Genomic DNA, 25,786 nt, shown 5'->3' with positions numbered 1-25,786 from the left:
TTGAAAAACATGGCACAGTTTGCAGACAGAGCTCAAGTCATTGACATATAAATGTTTGATGCCTCCCTGCGTTCCCACACCATGTTACCTTATCAAGCACAGAATGGTAGCCGAACATGGTAGACAACAAGCGCGACCAGTGACAGTTACAGCTCTTCCTTTTTTGTCCACTTGTGCAGTGTTTTTGTCCATCATGCTGCCACTGCTGTCGCCCGTACAAGGGATCCGAGAGCTGGCTGTCAGCCTGGCACAGGCAGCACTGAACTCGTCTCACAAGGGACGCAGTGGGCCCCATCTTCTCTTCAAGGAGATTGACCAGCATGCTGCAGAAGTGGCCGCTGACACGGAGTACGTGCCTGCTAACCTGAATGTTGACATGTCAGGTTCACTGATGACAGCAAGGGGAGGTCTGGGGTGGTGCTCGCCACCCCGCAAAAGTATCGGCTGCTTCCTTCATCGCCAAGCAAGAATTGGGTAGATTTAGCTGCATTAAGGGGGAAACTGGTCTTGAAAAAAGAATTTTTATTAATGAAGTCACAGTTACGAAATCTTCAAGGAATATGTATTTTTGTGTGCTGATTCTAAATATGTCATTTAATTTCATGTAAAACAATTCCTTGAGCACTTATGCAATTTTTATGCAAGTATTTTGCGGAGAGTTATGAAGAAAATTTGCTGCAGGAAACTCGCTGAAATGTATGCCATTGGGTTCTCTTGACACCAAGGAATATAATAAGGGTGAAATTGTCTTGCTTCATATCGTAGAACTTAAGTTATAGAGTTTTGAAGTTGTCGCTTCAGAACTGAGAAGGAAAGTGTGTATTCCTGTTTCTGAAGTGGCAGCTTCAGTACCCTATAACTCAAGTTCTACGAGAGCCAGGATGATAATTTTGCCCTTATTGTATTCCTTGGTGTCAAGAGAACCCAATGGCATACATTTCAGCGAGTTTCCTGCAGCAAATTTTCTTCAATACTCTCCGCAAAATACTTGCATAAAAAGTGCATAAGTGCTCAAGGAATTGTTTTACATGAAATTAAATGACATGTCTAGAATCAGCGCACGAAAATACATGTGCCCTGAAAATTTTATAACTATGACTAAAATAATAAAATTTTCTCTTCAAGACCAGTGTCCCTCCTTAAATCGCAGCTAGTAAAGGGACATATGACGGTTTTGCCTTTACGTCATGTTCTTTTCATTTTATTTTTACACGGAGCAGTACCACGGAAGCATCATGCCTACCCACAATTTGAGTTTATGTTGATGAAATTGGGGAAATGTCTTTATTGGAAGCGTTGGTTTAAACCAGCACATTTTTGTGCAGCAACGATTTCTTTTTTTGATAATTCGGCACTTGTCTTTGATGTGAAATTTGTTTTCTGGCCTGTGAACCATTGTTTCTTCGCAGAGTGAAAAATTTCCTAAAATGATGGTCCACGAATATATGCTGTATAATCTCGTGTAAGGGCTGCACCTGTGTACGGGCCACACCCCCAGTTTTAAACTTGATAATTGAGAAAAAATACAGTTATATGTTTTTTTTTTTAATTTATGCATGAGCCGCACCTGCAAAATTCACTCCCAGATTTAAATAAAAAGTGCGGCCCTTACATGAGTTTATACGGTAGCTTTTTACAGTGCTTGTCTTTAGGGTTCCTGCAGCTGCATCATGCTGAAGTGTGATCATACTGAAATGCAAAGAAGGTGCTCTAATGAAAAGAAACTTAGGAAAGGTGAAAAATACTGTATGTATTCACATAAGGACGACATTTACATTTGCGATTTTGATGGGGTGTGGCCGTTGCGTAGAACCGCACATTCTTGTGACGTATTAGCATGACCCTGGTTTTTCCTTTGAATAAATAATGCATTAATTAAGGGGGGACATGGGTCTTAGATCATTTTTTTTATTTACAGACCAAATGCAATGAAACTATACAGACTTATTCAGTTTTTTCTGCTGAATTCAAATATGCAATTTGTTTATTTCTAGGCCAATTAGTTCCTGAGATATTATATATATCATGCCATTGTCTGCTGAAACAATAGAAAAGAAATGGGCCACCAGAAATTTAATTTTAATACGTGGGTAGATACTACAATGTGTGAGGAATGCAACGCTGGAAGGAGTTTTCAGTTTTTTGTCCATGTGGACAAATGGGCTTAACAGTTAGTTTCATGTGTGTCATGTTTTCTGGCACTGTATGTCTGGTCAACTCACTTGAAAACTATTAAGCCCATTTGTCCACACGGACAAAAACTGAGAACTGCTTCCAGCGTTGCATTCTTCACACATTGTAGTATCTACCCACACATTAAAATTAAATTTCTGGTGGCCCATTTCTTTTCTATTGTTTCAGCAGAGAATGGCATGATATATATTAATATCTCAGGAACTAATTGGTCTAGCAATAAACAAATTGCATATTTGAAATCAGCAGAAAAAACTGAATAAGTCTGTGCAGTTTCATTGCATTTGGTCTGAAAATAAAAAAAAATGCTCTAAGACCCATGTCCCCCCTTAAAGGTATGAGCGATGCAGTGCACAGTGACATGTGATATTGCCTGACAGCCAGCACAATCCACCCAAAATAAGAGGCTCGTAGACCACTTTATTGGCCAAATGTCATTTAAGGCAGAGAGATGTGCATATAACTGTTGGGACGGGGTGCCTGACTGACACTAATGACAGTTTGGCCAAAGGTTCGGTACAACGCTTCACTTGTGCAATCCTGAGCCATTATGTAGACTGACCCTCACCTTTGTTGTTTTTCTAATCGCTTCACTGGTAAAAGCATGAAGGACATCAGTCGTACCTTCATTTCATTGCAAGGTTATTGCGTGATGGTAAACTGGTAACAAGGTTAGACCTTATATGCGAAGCAGTGACTAGCTTCAAGGCATCTTCAAGCCGGGCAGGGTCTGAGCCAGGCGGGTGTCATGTCCTTTGCAGGGAAATGCAGCACTGTCATGGGTGCACCCTGTTCTCGCTTTTGCACAGTGGGATATATAGTTCCAATAATGTTCTGTCTTTTTTGGTGTGAACGCCTAGATTGCAAGCATCTAGGGGGGGCAGAGTCTGAAGAAACAACACATTGTCAATATGGTCGTACTGGTTGTGCCGAGTGTTGCAGTCTGGTTTCACCATCTGTTAGTTCTCAGTGGAGGGCACCATATGTGCAAGTGACACATGCGTGGAAACGGAATTCTTTTGGCTGGCTTTTCTTTTCTTAAATTACCAGCTGCCAGGTTGGGACTGTGACCCTTGCACTAACGCAGCCGTTACACAAGTACCATATAAACGCGTGTAAGGGCCGCACCCGTGTATGGGCCGCACCCCGTTTTCCCGAAGCAAATGTTTAAAAAAAAATAAATCCGTGTAAGGGCCGCACCCGAACTTTCCACGACCCAGGCGGGTATAGCCTTTTAAATGCACGCGCCGTGGCCTCCGCGATCGGCTCCGGCTGCGAACAACGGCGCGCTCGATCGCGGAGCGCTTGATCGTAGAGGCCAAGCACGCGCACAAGAGCTTCCAAAAACCGTCCATGGATGGCGCACGAGGCCGCAGCCATCATCGTCATCGTCAATTTTTTTTTTCCTCGCGTCATCCCGCTATCTACATCGGCATCAGTATCGCCAGCTCCAGCCTTTTATGGCGTGTAAGCGCGTTCTCCGTAGTTGTGGCTTTCACGTGCTGCCGCCGAGTAATGCAGTTTTAGCACGATGGGCAAGCACGTTATCAGCTACATGGCTGGGAGTTAGCCCTCGAGCGCGGCAAGCGTGCGGCGGACAGGGAATTCGATGTGGCCGAGAAGTGCGTCCGATGATCGTGCTATCAAAAGGGTGCATTGAGAAACACAAGCTGCAAAAAGCGCGCTTTCCGAGGCGAGCCGTGCGAGTTTCCCGAACTGTAAGAAGAGCTGCTCTGCTATGGGATGGAAATGCAGAGCAACGGCTACGTGTTGACAGCGGACATGCTGCGCGGCTTCTTTGGGATGAGCGTGCACCAGGGCACAGCACCAGCTCGGAGTCGAAATACTCCGGGAGTGACGATTGAACGTAGAATAAATGCCGCTCATTCCCTGATTGGTGTGTTTTTGCTTAAAAAAAATTTTTTTTTTTCGTACGTCGCGTGTATGGGCCGCACCCCAAAAATTGGCCCCCGAATCTCGAAAAAAAAGTGCGGCCCTTACACGCGTTTATACGGTATATATGGTAGACGTTGAGCAGGGCGTTGATGAGTGCCAGGACAGCACAGTGCTTCTGTTGGCCCCTGACTGGAGCTGCTTGAAAAATTGGCCATCACTTATGAATTTCAGTGGTGCATGAAGTGCCTGAAAAAGCTTTGCTCTGTGCCGTGCCTGTGTGCAGGAAGCTGCTGGAGCTGATCGGCGCTTGGAGCCATGGCCTGAAGAAGCAGAACTCGCTGTTGGTGCTTTTGAACCACCCTCAGGTTCCCGTGGCCATGCAGAATGGCATACTGCAGCTGGTGGCACACATTGACTCCAAGGTGTGTGAACCTTTGATGATGATGGGGAAGGCCAGCTGGGTGGCTGGCATGTTTTCGGTTGGCACAATGTGGGGGTCCAAGACCCATTTTAAAGTGAAAGCTTTACTGGCCCATTCAAGCCAAGGTCATCTGTGCCTCAATTTGACCTTTCAAGTGGAGAATGGGTGGAGGTGTGGCAGCCATGTGACACATCTTCTCTCATTCCCTCTTTCATCCCTTTCCTTTAAGGCTGGTCAGGCATGGGGGACAGATACTGCACCATTTCCTTTCCTCAAAAACCAATTTTTCATTTTCAGTCTCCTCTTTCTTCCCTTCTTCTTTCACTCCTGCCTTTATCCTTTCCCTTACAGCATGGTTAGGGTGTCCACCAGTTATTGTGCCTTTTCCTTTCGCCCAAAAAAATTTTAGGAACCTTTTTTGATACAAGTGATATTGATGGGAACAATGCATCACTTCAAATAAATTGGAAGCTCGAATGAATAAGGTTGCACTGAAGTGCTTTCTACGCCGACTTTTCCAGAAAGCTAAGCATCTGTGAAGCTTGCTTAGCTTCAGTAAGGCTTTGAGCAAGGCTAGTTGTCAGATTCAAGGGAAGTTTCAAAAAGTGGTAACATGTAGGGCGCCTTTAGCACGCCTCAATGTTTTGTAGGTCTCCTGTTTTTTGTCACTCTTATCTCATTTGTTACTTACTCCTTTAGCACCACCCTTCATTCTGCTTCATTTAGCTGTTGCTGGCAGTTTTGATGGCTTGCTCTGTCCTTGAAGCATTTGCAGTTTCAAGCCCCAAAAAATTGCTGACTACATTACTTCCTAATGCTTGAGCAGCTCATCAGCTGTTTCAGCTTTTTGATACACTGAGGGGCACAATTGGCTCCCTGGGTCAGTGGACACCTCAATCTCTCTTTCATGTACATGGCTGGTGTTGATGTCCACCTGCAAAAACCTGCTTTTTCTCAATATAGTCCATGCTTAGCTATGTTTAACCACCAGCAATGTTTTTACCCTAACCTTTCACCTCAGAGAAAGCTGAGCACCAGGCCATGTAGAAGCTTGTGTCTGCTGTAAAACCTCAAACCCTGCACCTCCTGCATACTAAGTGGATGCTCAGGGCCACTTCTGCGGTGTTGGTCTTCTGCTTATTTTGCTTCTAGGGCTTTTGGTTGTGCCACATGTGTTACTGCTAATGTTAGGTCTATTGTGTGGCAAAGTGTTTGGAACTGAAAGAGAGCTTTGCTTCAGTGGCTTTCTTTCTTGACTGGTTGAGTTTGCTGGTTGCATTCTTCCCTCCCTTGTCCCAAGCACAGTTCTCATTGGTTGGGTGGAGAGGTAAGGGTGCAGACAGTTTACAAGACATGGGTGTGAGTTGCTTTCCATTCATATTGCCAGTCAAAGCAAATGGGGTTCCTCCTTCTGCAGTTTAATTGTGCAGATCAATTGCATGCAGCAAGATGCTGTAAATGCCAATCAGAAGTGTCGCAGTGTTTGGTCTTTTGGAACGTGCAGGCAAAGTTACTTCAGTATCTTATTTTTTTTATCACTTTTTATTTGTGGGTCTGAGTTGTCTGTTTTGCATATTTGTGGCCTGGCAAGGGTAGGTAATGTCCAGAAGACTCCACCCGAGCACTGAGAAGCAACTAAGTGTAGAACTGTGGATAAATTTGGACCACCTGGGATTCTTTACCTTGCTTACCGGTGCTTACCTTGCACTACATACTGCAGCAAAGGTGGAGTGCTCAGGTATCTGTGCTCCTGGTGAATAAATACCTTCACATTGAAGTGTATGATTTCGCATTTTTATTTTATTTCTCAGCATTAGGCTTTTGCAAAACACTAGGAAGCTACTTCATATTGGCATTTTTTTTCTGCTACAAAGCTTGCGCTAAAGCAGTCTTCACCATTTCCAATACCGTCTTTGTATTGATGCATTAGGCGTTAGTATACATGGAGGACCACATGGTATTCACCTGCGATCGCTAAATAATTTATAACCGAATTTCTCTCTCGTGCTGTTTCTGTTTCAGTTTAAATGGCCGAACGATGGCCACAGTGTCAAGGCTGCGGTTTTGGTTCACGAGGGGCATGAAGACAAATACGATATAATCGCTGCGTCATCGTTTTCACTACAGTGCTAAAGCCAGCCTGCCTCAAGATCCAGTATGACAACAAATGAAGAAGCAGCAATTATTTTGCAATTTTTCTACGCCTCACGTGACCTATACGAAACTTGGACGTCAAAGAGCTGTTGAAGCCCTAACCAAAACAGCATGGGAGAAAAATTCAATCGTAAATTATTTAGTAGTGGTAGGCGAATACCACACAGTAACCCATCTATAGTAATGTCCTATGCATTATTGCAAAGATGAAAATGTGTCAACAAAAAATTAGGTGTCTATGCTCCTTTAATGGATGTGACAACTGCAAGATGCTGTAAAATTGGAATTGGTGGATGTTTGGAAGTGCCTTAGCGTTTGGCCACGAGGTGGGATGAACAGAGATATTTTTAATTTTCAAATGTATTGAAGCTTCGAATACTTAAAGGGACACTGAGGAGAAATTGAAGTTAGCTTGCATCGGCAGAATGCCAGCTCCTGATTACAAAAACGCCACTCATACTGACAACAAAGCTCTTGTAACGTAGAAAAGAGCAAGAACCAAAATACAGGTATCGCCGCCACAGGCCAAACTCACAAGTACAAGCGTAAGGACGTCATAGGACAAAGCAGTGTTGCTAGAACCAATGGTTCTAGCAACACTAGGACCTGAGAAGCCACAAATCACTGAGGCGCAGCCAATGCATGCGCAAATCTCCTTGACGTCGCCAGATGGCGCCACGTGCCCGGCAGCTATGCGCGCGCCTGAAGCATCGGGACCAATCAGCGCCTGCTCACCGGCGTTAGGGGGGCTCCCGGTATTCCGCTAACGGTAAACAAGGTACACGGTATGCTAAAGGTGTCTATTTGCGAGAACTTCGTTGACGACTTCGAGAACGAGATCCATCGTAACGCTGGCAAACCGCCAGTGCAAACGTAAGCGAAACGACTGTAGCGACGGCCGCAATAGCCGATAGATGCCTTCAACGTGCGGTAGCCGGTAGCTTTCATTTCGGCTGTTTCTAGGCAGCGCTGGCCGCTAGAAATCACGAAGTCTGCGTTCCGTCATGTTTCACGTCACTTAGTCCTGTGACGTCATAGGAGAATCCGAAGTTTGAATCAGAGCGGCGGGAAAAACTTTTTCAACTTCGAATCCAAATTTCTTAGAAATAAATGCATCTTTCACTGCCGGCCAAGTGGCAACAAAGCCATGACATGCTGAACTATCGGATTTTGCTATAAAAAAAGTACTAATAGTGCTCTCCTCAGTGTCCCTTTAAAACAGCAGAAGTGCTGTATGAATTCAGTTGAACAGCAAATGCACTTTGATAAATATTTAAAAAGCAGCATCACCTACCTTTGCTTGGCAGTTTATTAGCCTGGTGGAAAAAGTTTTGACGTTCAGTGTCTGAAAACCATTAGTGGATACCTTTATCTATATTGAGGGTGCTTGAAAAGGGTTTAGCATATATTGGGTGCTGACACAATGAGATTGTCATTGACCAACTCTGTGTGTCTGTGTACAGCTGTATTGTTATCGGGTAAGATGGCTACCACACTCCTTTTCCCGCTGAGTGGACGTGTTTTTGAAGTGATGAAACTTCTGAAGAGGGGATTTGTTGACGATGGAGAGGGGACTAAAGCACAAAGCAGTTAAGGCAGGAATCACCTACGGATGCCAGCAGCTCCAAGCTTGTCTTTTGTGCAGGCAAGTAGCGATGGTGATGACATGCAGCCTGACTGCATGGTCTTCATCATCTTCCTTGCACTCCCCATGGCATTGGAGACTGAATTTTCAGGCCATGCTTATGGAGCATATTTGTTTTATTTTGTTGTATTCTATTTTGGTAAAGAACGGGTATACATCATGAAGGAGTTTAAAGAGGAACATTCTACCAAGGAAGATGAGGCAAAAGGCGTTTGAAATACCGTATTTACTCGCATAATAGGCGCACTTTTTTTCCAGAAAATCCGGCTCAAAGTTCGGGGTGCGCCTATTACGCGGGGTAAAATTTCCGGAAATTTTTCGACTCGCAAAATTGAACATTCCGCACAAACGCACTCGTGTACGGGCCGCACCCCGTTTTCCCGAAGAAAATATTAAAAAAAAAAACGTAAGGGCCGCACCGAAACTTTCCACGACCCACGCGGGAATAGCCTTTGAAATGCACGCGTCGAGGCCTCCGTGATCAGCTCCGGCTGCGCGCAAAGGAGCTTCCAGATGCCGCCCACGAAGGGCGCCCAAGGCCAAGCTTATCATCATCATCAATGTTTTCTTCCGCCGCGAGCGTTCACTATCTATATCGCCATCAGCATCACCAGCTCCACGTTTTTTTTTTTTTTTGTTGCTATCAAGTGCTGGGATCTGCGGTAGCGCGTAGTTCATCGTGGTTTGTGGCTTTGCCGCCGAGCGTTGCTGTTTTAGCTCGACGGGCAAGCACCTTAATAGCTACACGGCTGGGAGTTTGCTCTCGAACACGGCAAGCGTGCGGCAGGCAGGTCGGAAACTCGACGTGGCCGAGAAGTGCGGCAGTTGCGTCTGTGGCGTGCCTAAATTTTCGTACGCGACTCCAGGCGCCGAGGTTTTCGCGGGCCTAAGACGGGAACGTTTCCGGCTGGAGATAAAACTTTCCAAACAGACGTTTAAAGTGAGCATCCCTGAAAACTGAGTGCGGCTGTTCTACACGATGTCGTTGTACGTGCTGTGGGTCCGCAGCAGCTGCGGCGGCAGCAGCAGCACTAGTGTGGGCCAGTAGTCAGTTCAGCAAAAACTTTGTTAAAATAAGGATTGGGGGTGGGGGGCGGCGAGGCGTCGGCTTGCAATCGTGTAAATACAGTATTGATCACAGTGCCAAGTTCGGGGTGCACCTATTATGCGCGGAAATAAAAAAAATCTGACTTTTCGCGACCAAACTAGGGGTGCGCCTATTATGCGAGTGCGCCTATTATGCGAGTAAATACGGTACTCCTGGCAAGGCCTCGCCTCCTGGCAAGAAACATTGCACTCTCTAAGCTTTACAAAAGCCCCAAACATTGCATTATTATTTTTTTTTTTTAAGGAGTGTTTATTGCCTCAAGACACAGAAAGGAGGGTGATTATGTAAATGGGAACAGGTTTTCTGGTCTAATAAAGTGCAGAGGATACTGATCACGGGGTTCCTGTCTGCAAGAGCAGGGTATGACATTGCAGCATCACAACTGACTTTGGGGTAGGGTGCATCACATTCTTCTTGCAAGAGGCACCTGCCTCCTTGCACCGTTTGCTTCATGGGCGCATGCCTGACTGCCGTCTCCCATCAATTCCAGGCCGCCCTGGAAGCAGCTGTGAAGTTGATCTCGACAACCCTTGGTCCGGAAGACCGTGACGTCGCACCCGCGGCACCGCTGCCCTCCAATCAGGCCCTTCTGCTCAGGGCTTGCTTTGCCAAGTACAGCACCCCCCGGGTAACCCGGCTGGCCGATGCGGAGGGAGCAGTGGAGATGCTGGAAAAAGCACTGCACAGCACGAGGGCGTGCGAGGGCACCGAATCGGTGGCCACCATGGCGCTCCAAGCAGTGAGTCTTGCCTCTTAGTGAACACCTGCTCATCTTTGAGCAGGTTTTGACGCATTGAAGACCCTGTTCACCAGAAAAACCCGGTGTTGGCACTGTCGGCGTTGCAAGCAAAAGATTGCGGGCATGACTTTGGCAGGCGGTCCCCAGACAGCAACCTAGGAGGCAGGTGGGCCACCTAGGTCACGTGACCTTGTGGCGTCATAGCAACCTGCCCACCGGATAGTGAGTAGACTGCCCACGATGGCAGGTGGCAGTTAAATTAACGATTGGTCGCTCGGGAAGAGCAACCTGGGCCAACAGAGCCCACTGCTGGGAGAACCTTCCATCGCAGGGCAGTGGCGTATCGCTTAACCGCTGCACCACTGAGCCAGGAGGGGTGTGAGGACTCCCAGGGATATAGAATGAATGTAAAGTAGGGAATGACGTTCTGCATATATGGGAATGAACTCATTACGCTATCGCGTCATACCGTTAAGGCGGAGCTTGTGTGTCCCATTCAGTTGCTTTTCCGCCACACTTGTGGATTTAGTCAGAAGGCATTAGTCTGCAGCATGGATTCTTCAGATGGGTCTTGCAGAACCTTTCGGTTCCTGGAAGTGCTTTTTAGGTCCCGTGAGCACCTGAATTCATGAGTGTTTCAACCCGCCCCCCCTTTTTTTTTTACATATTTCATTTTCGGGACTAATCATACCCTTTAAGTGCTCACAGCAGGAGCACCTAAAAATCCATGCATGCCTATAGGTGCTCACAACAGGTTCTAGCATCCAGCAGCTAGACAGGTTTTTTTTCTTTTGACAAGGTATGCATCTGCATGCTCTTTTTTGCGTGCATATTAGGCACGAAGAGACGTAAGCCAAGAAACAGGGGTTTTCAGCATCTTTTCAAAGATGGAGTTTGTAAGCTTATGCTACTCTTGTGCAAATATCAACAACGACCTGTTTGTTAAATGCTTCTGCATGCAGTGAGACTTCTGCGTTCCACAATGTGCAGGTCAGCAAGGATTTGGTGAAGAAGCTGCCCAAAGAAAACCAGGCCAAGCTTCTGGACACCTTGGTTGACTTGGCCCTGGACACCCCACCTGCTGTTCAGCACTCAGCTGTCAGCAGAGCTTTGCGCAAGGTACGGAAGATCTGCTCAGCCACACTGAGCTTTCTGTTGCATTCTTTCATGGTTCTCTTTGTTGTATAACCGTACCACACAGGCACAGATGTGTGGATTGCAGCCTCGATAATTCAGTATTGGTTGATTCAAGATCCCGGATAATTCAAGAAGTTTATAAGGTCTGTTAGATTGTAATGTCAGTTTTACGAGACAGTTTGAGCCAGCAGCTCGCTCTGGCTCAGTTAATTCAAAGACTGGGTGCTGTGTGGGAACGGCCGAGTTTGCTGAGTTCACCCAGACTCGGGAACACCTGAGTCCTGGTGGTAACACATTGTCATGCCACTTATTTTAGTGTGGGAGGGTACATTAAGCAGTGCGATGCCTGGTAGTGTGCTCTTCAGTTTTTTCCGCATCATTGTGCTGGTACTGGGAGCACTGGTGACATTGTGCTGGTCATGGTGACCCCTTGTGGTTCACCGGTGCCTGATCAACATTTGGTGGCATTAAGTACCGGCATCAGTACACAGTATAGTTTTCATCTCTTGCACCTCGCGTGGTGCACAGAGTTCACTGATATAAAATACTCTGTGCTGTCGGATAGTCGAGATAGACTGCATACGCACTCTCTTTAACCAACAGTTGCCATTTTTTGAGCATGCGCCTTAATTAAAGCTGCACTGCGCCCGTTAACCTGACATATTTGACCTTGGCCACTGCCCTCACGTGCGCCGGTAACATTGAGAATATCCTACGGGTGTCAAAACCAGCCTGATTTCGGGCAACCGGCAGTGATATGGCAACCACAGTAAGTCCAAATGAGCTGCCGCTGTAGGTAAAGTTAATCGTTTAACTTCGGCTGCAGCTTTGCTGTGTGCAGTCGTAGTGGCTCTAACAGTGCCACAAGCAGTTAGGCAGCATTTTTGTACTTGCCTCCTTTGTTTGCCTTCGATTTCAGAAAATTCTGAAACCCAGCTAATTAGAATATTTTGCATTCTGACGGGCTTCAAATTAGCAAGGTTCTACTGCAGTGTTACAGTGGACAGTGGGTAATTTAAACTTGCCTAATCTGGAAATTGAAAAACTAACATCTTCGCAAATTTTCAGCTCTGATCGCAAGTGTCTCCACTAAAAAAAAGTTTTTTTTCTCATAAACTGCGCATATAATCGTAAGAAACTTTCGGTCCTCTTGGGTTAAAATTAGCAGCAGTTGACTCTACATCTCTCATGCCCTTGGTTGTAAAGCCTTTCTTGTCAGGCTGCGTGAGCAAGCTTGATGGAATTTGCCCTGACGTGTCTACAGTTGGTGAATTTCATCTCAGCTCTACTGGTTGCGGAATAAGTACATTTCTGCAGTTGCAGTCTCTTACTTACAGTAGCATATTATTTAATTTCCAGCAGCGTCCTATCAAGCAGCTAAAATTTTATTCCTAACTGTCAAATGGGCACCTTCACAGCGCGTTTGATGATGTAGGTGCCATGTCTGCTTGCACCTCCGACTGGTACCGTTTTGCTAGTGTGCTGGCTTAAAACTAATTTTCCAGGTTATAAAAAGAATTTTATTCTGTGCAAGGTAATTTTAATAATGCAGTACTGGTGTGAATGGATTCAAGCTTACGAGTAGCCTTTATTCTGTTCAATGGCATTAATTTGGCATGTGCAGTGCAGGCTTGGAAAATAATATTAACCACTTAAAATCATTTTTTGCGCACGTGAGTCACAGCTATCCAATGCATGATACGAGCTATATGCAAGCTGCACGGAATATCCTTGTTTAACTAGGATAGAGTCAATGGTGTCATGAAAATCTACTCGCTACATTCAACATTGCTGCTCAAGTTTCTGTGAAATGCGTTTCTTGTTGCACTTCTCTTTAGCTGCTGATCTTGAGTGGCTTTTAGTGGAGAGCTACCTGCCTGTAAAGTGCTGAAATCACCCCAGGTTTAATCTGTGTTGATTTGGTGCATTCATAAGCTGATATTTGGTGGATGATAAATGCATCATTAGTCCCATTATAAATAAAGAATATTCATCCTGAAACTGGCCTTTGAACGTACTGGTGTTTTGGTTGTTGAATCTGGACAGCATTGTTATTGCGGAATGGTTGGGCGGTATGGTAGGGGTAGCTGTCCGTGGAGGAGAAACACACAAAACAACACAGATAAAGAGGAGAACAGGATGACACCTACACTTTGTGACAGTCACGTTGCTGCAGTCGAGTGGCAATGTTTTAAGGCACAGAGAGTTCGCCCTCGTCTTATAGCACACATGACATTCAAGTGTTTGCTGTGTGTTTTTGCAGGTGTGTTTCTTCGGAAGCCTTCTTGTGGAACCTCTGCAGCGTACTGGCGTGTCACAGCAGAGTCCTGCCCGGACGGTTCGGGAGGCCAAGAAAATGAGGTGACTGGGCCGGTTTCTTGTTTGGCTTGGAAGTTCATTTCCTCAGTACCACCGCTTGTTTGTGAACTGTTTTTGTGTGCGTCACTGAATGAACTTGAAACTTTAAACTGTGTTCGCAATGTGAAAGAATGCTGATGCTTGTACAGTAGAACCCCGCTGTTACGTTCCTCACTGCTGCGTTTTCCCGGCTGTTACGTCGTTTTCTTCGGGTCCCGGCATAGCTTCCATAGGATCCAATGTATTGGGAACCCCGCTGTTACGTCGTAGCCGAGGAAACGATCCCGCATGATACGTCGCAACCGGGCTCCCCGAACCCGCCCGGGCAATGCGCGCCAACCGGCATTTTGATTTTTGACGAGTCTTGGCCAGGCTTGGCTACGGAACTGGCTGCAAGAAGCCGCACGCGAGTTGGAGAGGCCGCCACTAGATGGCTATCTCCCTCGCGAACGCGGAACGCCGCGATCTTTATCGTGGGAGGTGGTGAGGAGGAGGCGCGCGGCTGCGGTCGCTTATCAGCGCGTCTTTTCTTTCACTCTTTCTTTTTATCTTTTAACTCTCCTCTATCTGCAAGTGACAGCGGTGGTGGCTCGGCTGGAGCCAGTCGGCAGGGCCCGTGCAATTTCCTTTTCATCCTTCTCAGTCGCAACAACATCTTTATTGTGCTTTGATGGCATGATAGCGTTGAGTAAGCCGAAGGGGCTTTCCCTTGAGGAAAAGTTGGACGTACTAAACGCAGTCGACAGGCAGCCAGGGCGGCTTACGCGGAGCAGCGCGGCGAGCAGCCTACGAACATTTCAGTGCTTGACGCTGTGCACAACGTCGCTTCAGCGTGGACTGCAGTGAGCGCGTGAACTGCACAGCACTGCTGCGTGCGTGCGGTGTGGCCGCACCGCAAAGCGACGCTGACAGCAATGCGGCCTTTGCTATTGAGAAACGCGTTGTTCTTTCCAGCGAGCGAAAGAAACTGCAATCCACCATTCTCGATTTTTTAAAGTCCTAGGGTCAATTTGCGGGAATTAATTGTTTCAAGTCAAAGCTGCACTGTTTTCATTAATTTTCGGTGCTTTCCTCACTGTTGCGTTTTCCCGGCTGTTACGTTTTTTTTTCCCGGTCCGGTGAAAAACGTATGAACGGGGTTCTACTGTATTAAAGTAAATGAGCTGGCGTATTGCTTAGATGCAGAATCGTGCAAGTTCCTGCCCACTACGCACTTAAAAATGAAGTTACCGTATAAGCGCTTGTAAGGGCCGCACCCGTGTATGGGCCGCACCCCGTTTTCCCGAAGGAAATGTTTAAAAAAAAATAAATCCGTGTAAGGGCCGCACCCGAACTTTCCATGACCCAGGCGGGAATAGCCTTCTTAATTCACGCGCCGTGGCCTCCGCGATCGGCTCCGGCTGCGAACAACGGTGCGCTCGATCACGGAGGCCAAGCACGCGCACAAGAGCATCCAAAAACCGTCCATGGATGGTGCCCAAGGCCGCAGCCATCATCATCATCGTCAATTTTTTTTCTCCCCCGCGACTTCCCGCTATCTAATCAACATCAGTATCGCCAGCTTCAGCCTTTTATGGCGGATTAACGCGTTCGCCGTAGTTGTGGCTTTCGCGTGCTGCCGCCGAGTAATGCAGTTTTAGCACGATGGGCAAGCACCTTATCAGCTACACGGCTGGGAGTTAGCTCTCGAACGCGGCAAGCGTGCGGCGGACAGGGAACTCGACGTGGCCGAGAAGTGCGTCCAATGACCATGCAATCAAAAGGGTGCATTGAGAAACACATGCTGCAAAAAACGCGCTTTCCGAGGCGAGCTGTGTGAGTTTCCCGAACTGCTCTGCTAGTGATGGAAATGCGGAGCAACGGCTACGCGTTGACAGCGGACATGCTGCGCGGCTTCTTGGGATGAGCGTGCACCAGAGCACAACACCAGCTCAGAGTCGAAATACTCCGCGAGTGTGGACTGAACGTAGAATAAATGCCGTTCATGCCCTGATTGCTGTGTTTTTGCTTAAATTTTTTTTTTTTTTAAATCGCGTGTATGGGCCGCACCCCGAAAATTGGCTCCTGAATCTGGAAAAAAAAGTGCGGCCCTTACACGCGTTTATACGGTAATACGGACTGCCAAGCAAGTTTTTTTGCACTCTATAAACTTAAGGTTGCAGGAAGTTTCACACTTTTACGTGCGAACTGTTGCTTTTCCTGAGAGCCAACGTGTGTTCAAGGCAAGCCTTGTGGACAAAAACAAGGAGGTTCAAAGGTTCACTTTCGTTTTCACTAAATGTCATGTTGTAGGCATTCCTTGCAGGGCATGGGAGTGCCGCTGCGGTGGCTCAGTGGTTATGGTGCTCGGCTGCTAACCCAAAAGACGCGGGTTCGATCCCGGCCGCGGCGGCTAGAATTTCTTTGGAGGAGAAATTCTAGAGGCCCGTGTACTGTGCGATGTCAGTGCACGTTAAAGAACCCCAGGTGGTCGAAATTTGCGGAGCCCTCCACTACGGCGTCTCTCATAGCCTCAGTCGCTTTGGGACGTTAAACTCCCATAAACCAAACCAGGGCATGGGAGTGGCTATGTTGACTTTTCTGCTGGCTAACCCATTAGCCCTAGAGGGCTTTCACTCTGCTAGGCGTTGTGGCATCACTTTTGCAACGGTGGCTGTAAAACAGCTGCCAAAAGTGTGGGGAAAAAAAAAGATTGGGAAAGGATCCTTAGGAGGGGGAGAGGGCAAGGTTGAGCGTATGTGGCAGAGATAGGCGCAGTCTCATGCTCCTTGCAGATACATTGATGCTGAGAGCTGCTGTAGGGATGCGGTACTGCTAATCATGGTTGAAGTGTTTATGGTAACTTTTGGTAGGTTGGCCCTGTCTGCAGCCCTCAACAACGCTGTATGGTTGCTTTGACAAAGCTAATGGTGGTGGTGTAAACTGCAGTTCTCCCTTTTTTTTTTTTTTCGGAGGTCACCACATTCTTTTGTTGGGGAGGAGATATTTGGTCTGTGCATTGGTGGGAAGCGAGAGTTCTTTTACTGTGGTGGTGAGTTTTTGATTTGACACCTCCTTGTTTGCTCTAACAGTGTTGTAGCCATGGCTGTTTGTTTCTTTCGACTAAGATTCAATGTAAATTACAGTAGCATATTTTGACATTACCATCACTCTCACTCGTAATAAAACGAGTGTTTATTATAACAGCGGCCATTGTAAGTGGGTTCAACTGTGTTGTCTTGAAATAATATCAGTGACTACAGTGCTTTTTATCTAAGCAGCGTTGTAGTGTTTGAATCCCAAGTGGTTTTGAAAAAATGCGTTTTCTTCGGCCTGCTGACAGGCTTATGGACGCATCGGAAGAACAGGATCCAGCAGAGTCGCCCCAGTGGAAACGTGTCCTTATCCTGCTGGAGATGATCCAGAGCCGAAAGTCGATCGAAGAGGTCACGCTGCTGGTCGGGCCGCTTTATGCGCTGCTCAAGAGGTAAGGTCGTTGCAGACCTCTGTTCAGTTGCTGCATTACATTGGCATCAGGGAAGAACTGCTTTGTTGATAGCCTTTGTGTCTCGAGACTGTCTAGCTTGGAGGAGTTTTTTTGTTGTTGCAGCATGGACACATTGGGAAACTTTTTAAGAGGTCTCTGTTTCTCTGCTTAGCGATTTGAAAGGTGCAGCTGTGAATGTTTTGAGAAAGAAATAACTGACAAACAACTGCATTATGCTGTGTAATTTGAGAACCCAATGATATCCGTCGTGCTGTGATATGTAACTGCTCCCTGCCTTCTTCACACTGCGTTGCGAGTGCAGTGCTGTCTTGCATCATGCCATGTGGCCGTGTCGCGTTGTAGCTGTGAATCTCTGCATTATGCCACTGTGCAGCTTCCAGGCTTTTCACTTTCTGCTCTGCACCTCCACAGTGTAGTGCTTCCCTCTCACTCTTGCTGTGCAGCAGCTGTAATTTCCTTCTCCCTCTTCTCCTACCTTGCTGTGGGAACGTCTACGCCAACATTGCAGATTTGGAGGTTTCTGCCATTAACAGCTGTCGCTGTAAAACCTAACCAGTGAATGAGCAGGCTGTTGCTGTCACAGTTTACAAAACTTACAGGCACAACAGCTGGGCATAACAGGTGATAACATAGCATAGTGGGCGAGTTGGTATGGCATCTTAAGGATTGCAACTCTGCATCTTAGTGCAGAGTTGGAGTGGAGTGGAGTGGTTGGAGTGGGCCAAACAGGCAGATGCCTCAATGAACGCCTGTTGGAACACACTAATTCTTTGGGAAGCTCCTGTTCGTCAAAATTGGTTGCATATTGCAAATCCTGCCTGCGCACTCCGTACTTTGACAACACTGTTGTGCTGTATACTAGTCGTAAAGAGCAACTAGTATGGGAAGTAGCAGAGGCTTATCATTTCTTCACAGAAGTTGACTCATGTGTGAGCAGCACTTCGATGGGAGCCTGTAGGTGCTTACATTTCGGCAACTGCTATTTCCCTTCCTTTTATGTTAGTAGTTTTTGATGATGACGTGAGGCTGTGACGCAGCGATTAGAGATTATTTATATGTGGCTTTCCGATTAACACAGTCAGTTGTAAGTCAGCGCGTGTTTGTGTCTCTTTTTCTGGTCCTTTGTTTTAGTTGCGCTGTTTCGTTCCTATAAGATAACAACAGGTGATGTGGTGACAAACGCCTCCTCTCCCTGTGGGTGCAGGAGCCTGGAGCTGGGCATGTCCCCCCATGCCGAGTACCTGCGCCAGTGCGTGCTGACAGCCCTGCAGGCACATGGCCTGTCGGCACCCCGCCACGAGCTGGCCTCCCTGGTCAAGTGCCTGCGCATCTCCCAGAGTGCCCAGGCTCAGCAGCTGGTCCTCGGCTTGCTCAACCTTGCCGCCCGCCACTACCCTGTGAGTGCCACTGGCTTCAGTACAGGGTTGCCAGCAGCTACATTCCCCAGTGGCTGTTTGGGATGGGAGCAGTGGTCGCATGCATTTGTTGGCTGTGGCAGGGAAGCCCTGTGTATTGAAAAACACTTGGAGGGGGGCCACATGGCCTGTTGGGGTCAGTTTCGTGTCACGTTGTGATCACATTTCCCATTGTGGTGTCAGTTTTGTGTCACGTTCTGATCACGTCTCACATTGTGGTGTCACGTTTCACATGGTGGTGTCAGTTTCGTGTCACGTTGTGATCACGTTTCACATTGTGGTGTCAGTTTTGTGTCACGTGATCACGTTTCACATTGTGGTGTCAGTTTTGTGTCACGTGATCACGTTTCACATTGTGGTGTCAGTTTTGTGTCACGTTGTGATCATGTTTCACATTGTGGTGTCCGTTTCGTGTCACATTGTGGTGTCAGTTTCGTGTCACGTTGTGATCATGTTTCACATTGTGGTGTCAGTTTTGTGTCACATGATCACGTTTCACATTGTGGTGTCAGTTTCGTGTCACGTTGTGATCATGTTTCACATTGTGGTGTCCGTTTCGTGTCACATTGTGATCATGTTTCACATTGTGGTGTCAGTTTCGTGTCACGTTGTGATCACGTTTCACATTGTGGTGTCATTTTTGTGTCACGTGATCACGTTTCACATTGTGGTGTCAGTTTTGTGTCACGTTGTGATCATGTTTCACATTGTGGTGTCAGTTTCGTGTCACGTTGTGATCATGTTTCACATTGTGGTGTCCGTTTCGTGTCACATTGTGATCAGGCTTACTGGTGTGGTGTGGTCCTTGAAAAATTTTTAACAGTTAAGCCTCAGTTATGAAATCTTCAGGCAAGGTGTTATTTTTGTGTGCTGGTTGTAAATATATCGCTTAATTTAATGTAAAACGAGACCTTGTGCGCTTATCTAGTAGGTTATGCGAGTTTTTGTGATGAGCTTTTATTCGTGAGCTTCTTCGTGTGAGCTTTTAAGAAAATTTGCTGCAGGGAACCTGTTAAAATGCATGCCGCAGGTTTCTCTTGACATCAACGAATACAGTAATGGTACATTTATCATCCTGCCTATCATAGAAGTTGAGTTAGAGGGTTTTGCAGCTGCCGCTTCAAAAATCGGGAACACAAACTTTTCTTCCTGTTTTTTACATGGTGTCCAGCCAAGTCTAGTGTTAATTTAAAAATCGTTTGAAAGCAAAGAGAGTTTGCAAGTTTAAAGTAAGTGAAGATAACGATGTTTCTTTATTTGCTTTTCTTGCAATTTTTTCGTGCGGAAAAAAAAATATGCTACATTTGAAACCATTTTCAGCTTCTATTTTTGTTCAGTCCATGTGCAAAAATTTGAATATTTTCATGCATGCATTTGGTTATGAAGTCTGAGTGATGACATGCCTTGTTGGTACGCCCGCAGGAGGAGGTTCTGCACAACGTGACCTCGGTGTTCACTTTCATGGGGGCCAGCCTGCTGCGGCAGGATGACAACTACAGCTTCCAGACGGTCATGCAGACAGTCGAGACGGTCGTGCCTGCCCTTCTACAGGTAGGTCATCGCTCACCGCCTGGGGGGACTCACTAAACAGCTGCCCTGTGCCAACAGGTGGATTAGTCCCAGAATGGAAGCACTTCGTGCTGCTAATCAACTGTGCTCTTGCCAACACTGCTTGCATAGCATACGTGCAACTTTATTTCGCTTTGAATATGTTCAGCCATGTTGGCCTTTATTAACGTTGGACTGCAGCTAGTGAAAATTTCTGTCGACATTGTGGTGTCTTCTTTGTGACTGTGCTCCTCGGCAGACACTAAAATGGCCCCTGTGTCAAAGTTGCGCAAATGTAGTTGTTTCATGGTGGTGAAGGCCTAACGCATTCGTTTGGGATGCGTCCACTTCAGGGCATTTAACAAACTCTGTAATGGCAGTATCAGTTTTTGCACCTGCGCGCTCTGCCCTGAAATCGTTTTCAAAAGATGCCACAGCACGCAGCCCGCTGCAAGCAGATCTGCATATGAACGAGATGGTGCTTGCACGGGTCTTTTATCTTGGGGGGTAGCTCCACCTTGTGAGTATTTGCGTAATCATTGCGCCGTCCCACCTGTGCAGGCCTGCACCGGAGAGAGCAAGTCGGCTGAGGCCGCGGAGAGCGCAGTGGCGTCGGTGACGCGAGTGTTTGTGGGCGCGTTTCCGGACATCCCCGAACACCGGCGGCTGCCGCTGTTTGCCAAGCTGGCCGCAACCTTGGGTGCCGGCGACCACCTCTGGATCCTGGCTGCTCAGATGACGGAGCACCAGGTCACCAAGACGGGTGGCGCAGACATGGACGAGGTGACCTTTATCAGATGTTGGGGCTTGTCAGTGCCTGTAATCTTCCTCATGCACCCATCAGCTCTAAATCCCGTCGTGCGCTTTGCACCTGAATACCTCACTTCCCACTCAGACAGTGTGCGCTTGTGCGGAGAAATAAAAAAAAGACACATATACTTGTGCCAAGGGAGTAATCACTCATTGACGCAGCCATATGGCTACAAAGGAAAGGAAAGGAGAGCGACTGCTCCGATGAAGTGGTGGTCCCAGGTTCGAACCCCGGACCAGGACGAATTTTTCTTTAACTACGAAGTTTCTGAGGAAGCTGTTTAGCTTTCCTTTGTAGCCGTATGGCTGCGCTCGGGTGGATGCCAATGAGTAATTACTCCCTTATTACAAATCTACTCCACCTTGGGGGATTCCCTTAAACATTTGACCGACCATATACTTGTGCCATGTTTGCGCTTAGAGTGGAAAAGTGAAGCTGCATGGTATGGGCCAGATTTCATTTCGTTGGGTTTTGAAGGACGCAAGGAAGCTCTTCTCATTCTCACCGACATGAAGAAAGGAAAGGGGAAGCCATCAGGATGGGCCGCGGTGGCGGTGCCGACAAAACACACCCTCGTGTCAGTGTAGTGCTTGGGTGCTTATAGGAGAATGACGATGAAATCAAAACCAAAACTCAAGGCGGCTGTGTCATCCCCATCACCCACAAGATACCTGGCGCATTAGACGGGCTGAGGTGAGTTGCGGGCTGGCAGCATGAGTGAGAAGTGATGCAAACCAGTATACGAATGGCACATAACACCAATGTTGATGGCGAAGAAAGGGGGAAATAAAGGCCCACTTTCATGGCAAGTAAACTTTTTTTTCCTGCGAGAGATCCACATCACGTTTTGGAAGATTCTTAGCTTGCTAGGATGAATTTCGATGGAACAAAATTTTAGTGTTACAAAGTAAACTACGGTTTTCGCCAACTTCTTTAAGTCAAGGTTTGGCTGTACACTGTACACATGAATTGTAGAAGCATAGCTTGTTGGGCCGGTTGGTGCACGGTACTGGGGAGAAAAACCATGTGAATTCCTTCTCTTGTGTACGCGTCCTATTCTGCTGGTTCCTCTCCCCAGTACTGTACAGGTGCCTCTACAATTGACATCTGTGCTGTGAGTTTGAGTTTCATGCAGTTGGGTCGAGGTGGCCTGTATTGCTTGCTAACTTGGCTTTGCTGTCATGGCCTGGGCCTTATTTATCTGTGTTTTTGATTTCAGCACGTGCAGGACCCAGATTTCCTTTTTGTTTTCTCGCAGCATTCGACGTCGCAGATCCTCGACTTTGGTTTGTCCCTGTGTGGCCAGTTCGAAGTGTCTGTGCAGATGCAGACAGCAACACGCCTGCTCCAGTTTGCTGCCACCTTGCCTGCTGTGAAGGGTGTGTAATGCAAGGGGCCTGCTTTGTTTGTTTGTTTATTGTCTGTCGTGTCCGCTTGAAAAAAAAAGAATCGGAAGCAGCCTATCTTTAGATCTGTCCAGCAAAAACACGAGGGGGTGCAGGGTTTAGAGTCGCAAGCGATTTCCCTGACAAATTTTGCTCGAGAGCTTGCAAGCGTCTCAGGTATCGTATTTTCCGGTGTATAAGACGCGGTTTTTTTTCAAAAATCTTGCTGGTGCGTCCTATACAAGGGTGCGTCTTATATGCGAATTTTCCGTTTTTTTTTTTTTTGCGAGTTCAGAAATTACTCAGGCTCATGTTCAAGCTTTTTTCACCGAAAAAATATTACTACCAATAACGCAGTTGTAACAAGGTTAATACTTCAATATAGGGACCGCCGTACGCAACTTTTTTAGGTGAACTTTATCATGAAACGGCGGGGTTGACCACTTCCGGGATCTTAAACACGCGGCCGTATCGGAGGCCCCAAGCAAAGGTAATGTGAAATGACAAAAAATGGCGACAGTCGAGCTTCTCGCCATTGTCAAGACAAGCCAAGAGAAGCCGATGTTTTTTTTTAGTCACCCTTTGCAAGTACGTAGTGCGAAGAGAATGCTTCAGACGCGTTGCCTTTTCGATAGCACATCCGAAGATGAAGACTTTGAAGGTTTTATGTAAAAATAAATTGTTATGGACATAAAGAAAGTTTTTTCGCTTTTTTTTCTTTTGTGCTAAAACGTGGGCGGGTATGGCGTGAGTGTTGCCTTTTTCGATCACTTAGCGTTGCTTAAGAACTTCTCGCACGTACGGTGCATTTTGCGATGGTCGCATAAGCATGCTTAATTAAGCCTCACTAGCCTAACTGGGTAAATTGGGGTGCGTCTTATACACGGGTGCATCTTATATACCAATTTTTTCAATGACACCCTGCATATATGGCGGGTGCGTCTTATACAAGGGTGCGTCTTGGAAAATATGGTATGTTACTAATGACTGTGCTAGCAGTGCTTGTGATGTGTACACTAAGGAGTAGTGTATCTTGCATGAGTTTGCAGCATGTATTTAAGTAGCAGCGTGAAAGGTATCAGAAGGCAGCTTTTATGAATTTCTGCACAGTCCTTTAATATTTGGGTTGAATACAGACCTATGCAAGAGGCATGCTATGTCGGAGTGGTGCAGCTATGTGTAATTTGTGATGCTTTGTGTGAAAGTGTTCCCTTGAAAGTAGAAAATTATTAGTGTTTTTCATTGGGTGTAGCTGCTGTCATAATTAAAGCAGTCTGTGATGCAAGTGCTGCAACTGCATGCATTACAAATGCTTACATCACAGACAGCAGCAATGATTGCCCGAGCCACCCAGAGGTGTTTGACGTGCGGCTCTACTCGGACAAGCAGCTGCAGAGGTTCCGGCTGACTGTCGCCACGTTTGTGGCCAACCTTCTGGGTTCCCCGACATTCTTGGGCCAGGTGAGAATTCCCAAAGCTCTCTCATGCTTGAGTTAATGGTTTATGAGGGTTTAATGTCCCAAAGCGACTCAGGCTATGAGGGACGCCGTAGTGAAGGGCTCCGGGAGTTTCGACCACCTGGGGTTCTTTAACGTGCACTGACATCGCACAGCACAAGGGCCTCTAGAATTGCACGTCCATCGAAATGTGATTGCCGTAGCTGGGATCGAACCTGTGTCTTTCGGGTCAGCAGCCGAGCACCATGACCACTGAGCCACCACGGTGGTTGTGCAATGACGATGGCAACGTGGCATGATGACAGCAGGTACTCCTATCCATTTGTCTCTGAGAAAATTTGTCTCATTTCTAGATGTTGCCTCTTCAAAGAACGTGCATGATTGGCGAGTTCAGGTGGTATGAATTCTGTTCAAAAAGAAGGCTTTCTTGACAGTGGGCCATTCTGCTAAAATTTGCCGGTGGGCAGAGTTGGGGAATTCTTGAAGGTTCATTACATCCAGGTTTGAGTGTGTGCACTGTTGTGGAAAAGATTTACTCCTTACGTCAAACCGCTGGCGTGAATGGGTCAGTTGGGAGCGCAGAGTTGATTGCATTGGTGGGCGTCAGTGTAGGAATGATTACGAGGGAAAGAAAGGCACAGTTACCCTCACACTTATTAATGAGGGACACATGCTGGGCTAGTGCGGTAAAATGAAATTTTCGATTTCTCAATTGATTTTTTTCATAAACTTCACATCGTCATCTGTCTTGTGATGAAAAATAATAGTGAGACGTGCAGTACACATTTAAAAATGGTTTTTTCGATGTGTGGTTGTCAAAAATTATGAGCGAATGGCACTTCCTGATGGTCCCAGAGTGTCACGGATTCCGCTTGCTTCCCTACAACGGAGCGCCACCATCTTAGTGTCACCATGAAGAGGAGAGATCAGAAATTCGCGATTCCATTGGCTGCGATGCGGCATTTCTCTGACCAACGCAAAAGCATACGAGTTTATGAAGAAAGGAAACGAGGGAATAAGTTTTAAGGCTGATTTTCTCAGCATTTACTATTTCTGCGTTTGCTGTCACTCATCCCTTTGGCATTTCGTAACTAATGACAGTAGGGTGATTCTGTCTCTTACGCATAGATCCTAAGACTTGGATCGTGCTGAGACAGAGTAAAGCTTGATTTTTCTATGTGCACGTGTAGTGGTATTTGAAAGTTATTTTTGTAAGAGATGTTTTCATGTAAATATGCATGGTGGAACATTTATTTACATCTGTGTTGTGCATTCAAAAGAGAACTAATAGCTTTATCGCACAGAACAGTGTGAATATGCTGACATAAAAAACTTTCACACTTTCAACTTAACTTTGTGAGAGTTTCAGTTATAATTAAGCTTAAAATAAAATGCAGTTCTGAACTCAGCATACAAAATTGTATATTTGTGCCAAATTTAGTACCATTTCATGCATAAGTAAGGAAAATAGTCTTAATTGCAGCGTCCCCCCTCGACGGAAGAGATGGACGATGGAGTTCAGAGGTAGAGAGAAAGAGTCACTGTTGTGGAGGGGCACCAGATTAGTAACTTCAGCCGCCTGGCGTTCTTCAACATGCATTGACGTCGCGCGGCACCTGGTCGTTTATGCATTTCTCCTTCATCAGAATCTGCTTCGTCACCTGTTCTGTGCCCAGGTGGCAGAACTGCAGGGCAAGGGAGACCGGGGCAGCACGGAGGCCCTGTGTGGCGAGTGCCTGTCGGCCTGCCTGCAGTTTCTGCAGCTGGTCGCCCGATGGAGCAACGCACCCAGAGCCACTGCCCAACACCAGGAACGCTCCTGGAAGGCCCTGTCGGCAAAGCTGCACGACATCGTCCACAAGGTACGCACATTCTCACTTGGGCCTCGAGAGGAATGGATGGCAGCCATTTGGCAGAGCTAACGCCAAAAGTAAACACACCGTGATGTTATCGCTGCGCAGCATCTCGGCGCGCCGCCAAGAAATGCATTGTGGACCGTGACAGCGCGAAACGAAGGGACGCATTTCTTTCT

At 46.8% G+C, this 25,786-nt stretch overlaps 1 protein-coding gene across 2 annotated transcripts in view; it reads left to right on the top strand.

Moving 5' to 3' along the window:
- l(2)k09022 (HEAT repeat containing 1 homolog l(2)k09022) overlaps positions 1-25,786 on the top strand; it is a 75,504-nt gene that overhangs the window by 35,456 nt on the left and 14,262 nt on the right. For both annotated transcript variants that reach the window (XM_089552450.1, XM_089552451.1), the window contains exons 18-29: positions 180-348; positions 4,373-4,511; positions 9,908-10,156; positions 11,147-11,275; positions 13,557-13,654; positions 16,974-17,117; positions 18,343-18,535; positions 19,976-20,104; positions 20,663-20,884; positions 22,171-22,291; positions 23,622-23,758; positions 25,431-25,616. In XM_089552450.1, coding sequence (XP_089408576.1) covers positions 180-348; positions 4,373-4,511; positions 9,908-10,156; positions 11,147-11,275; positions 13,557-13,654; positions 16,974-17,117; positions 18,343-18,535; positions 19,976-20,104; positions 20,663-20,884; positions 22,171-22,291; positions 23,622-23,758; positions 25,431-25,616 — 1,916 coding nt within the window. The remainder of the gene's footprint in view (positions 1-179; positions 349-4,372; positions 4,512-9,907; positions 10,157-11,146; positions 11,276-13,556; positions 13,655-16,973; positions 17,118-18,342; positions 18,536-19,975; positions 20,105-20,662; positions 20,885-22,170; positions 22,292-23,621; positions 23,759-25,430; positions 25,617-25,786) is intronic.

The sequence above is a fragment of the Amblyomma mixtum genome, chromosome 7 (assembly GCF_055824585.1).
Source record: "Amblyomma mixtum isolate Tamu chromosome 7, ASM5582458v1, whole genome shotgun sequence".
Taxonomy (NCBI): domain Eukaryota; kingdom Metazoa; phylum Arthropoda; class Arachnida; order Ixodida; family Ixodidae; genus Amblyomma; species Amblyomma mixtum.
The sequence above is the reverse complement of the archived record's forward strand: the minus strand, read 5'-3'. Positions and strand labels throughout refer to the sequence as shown.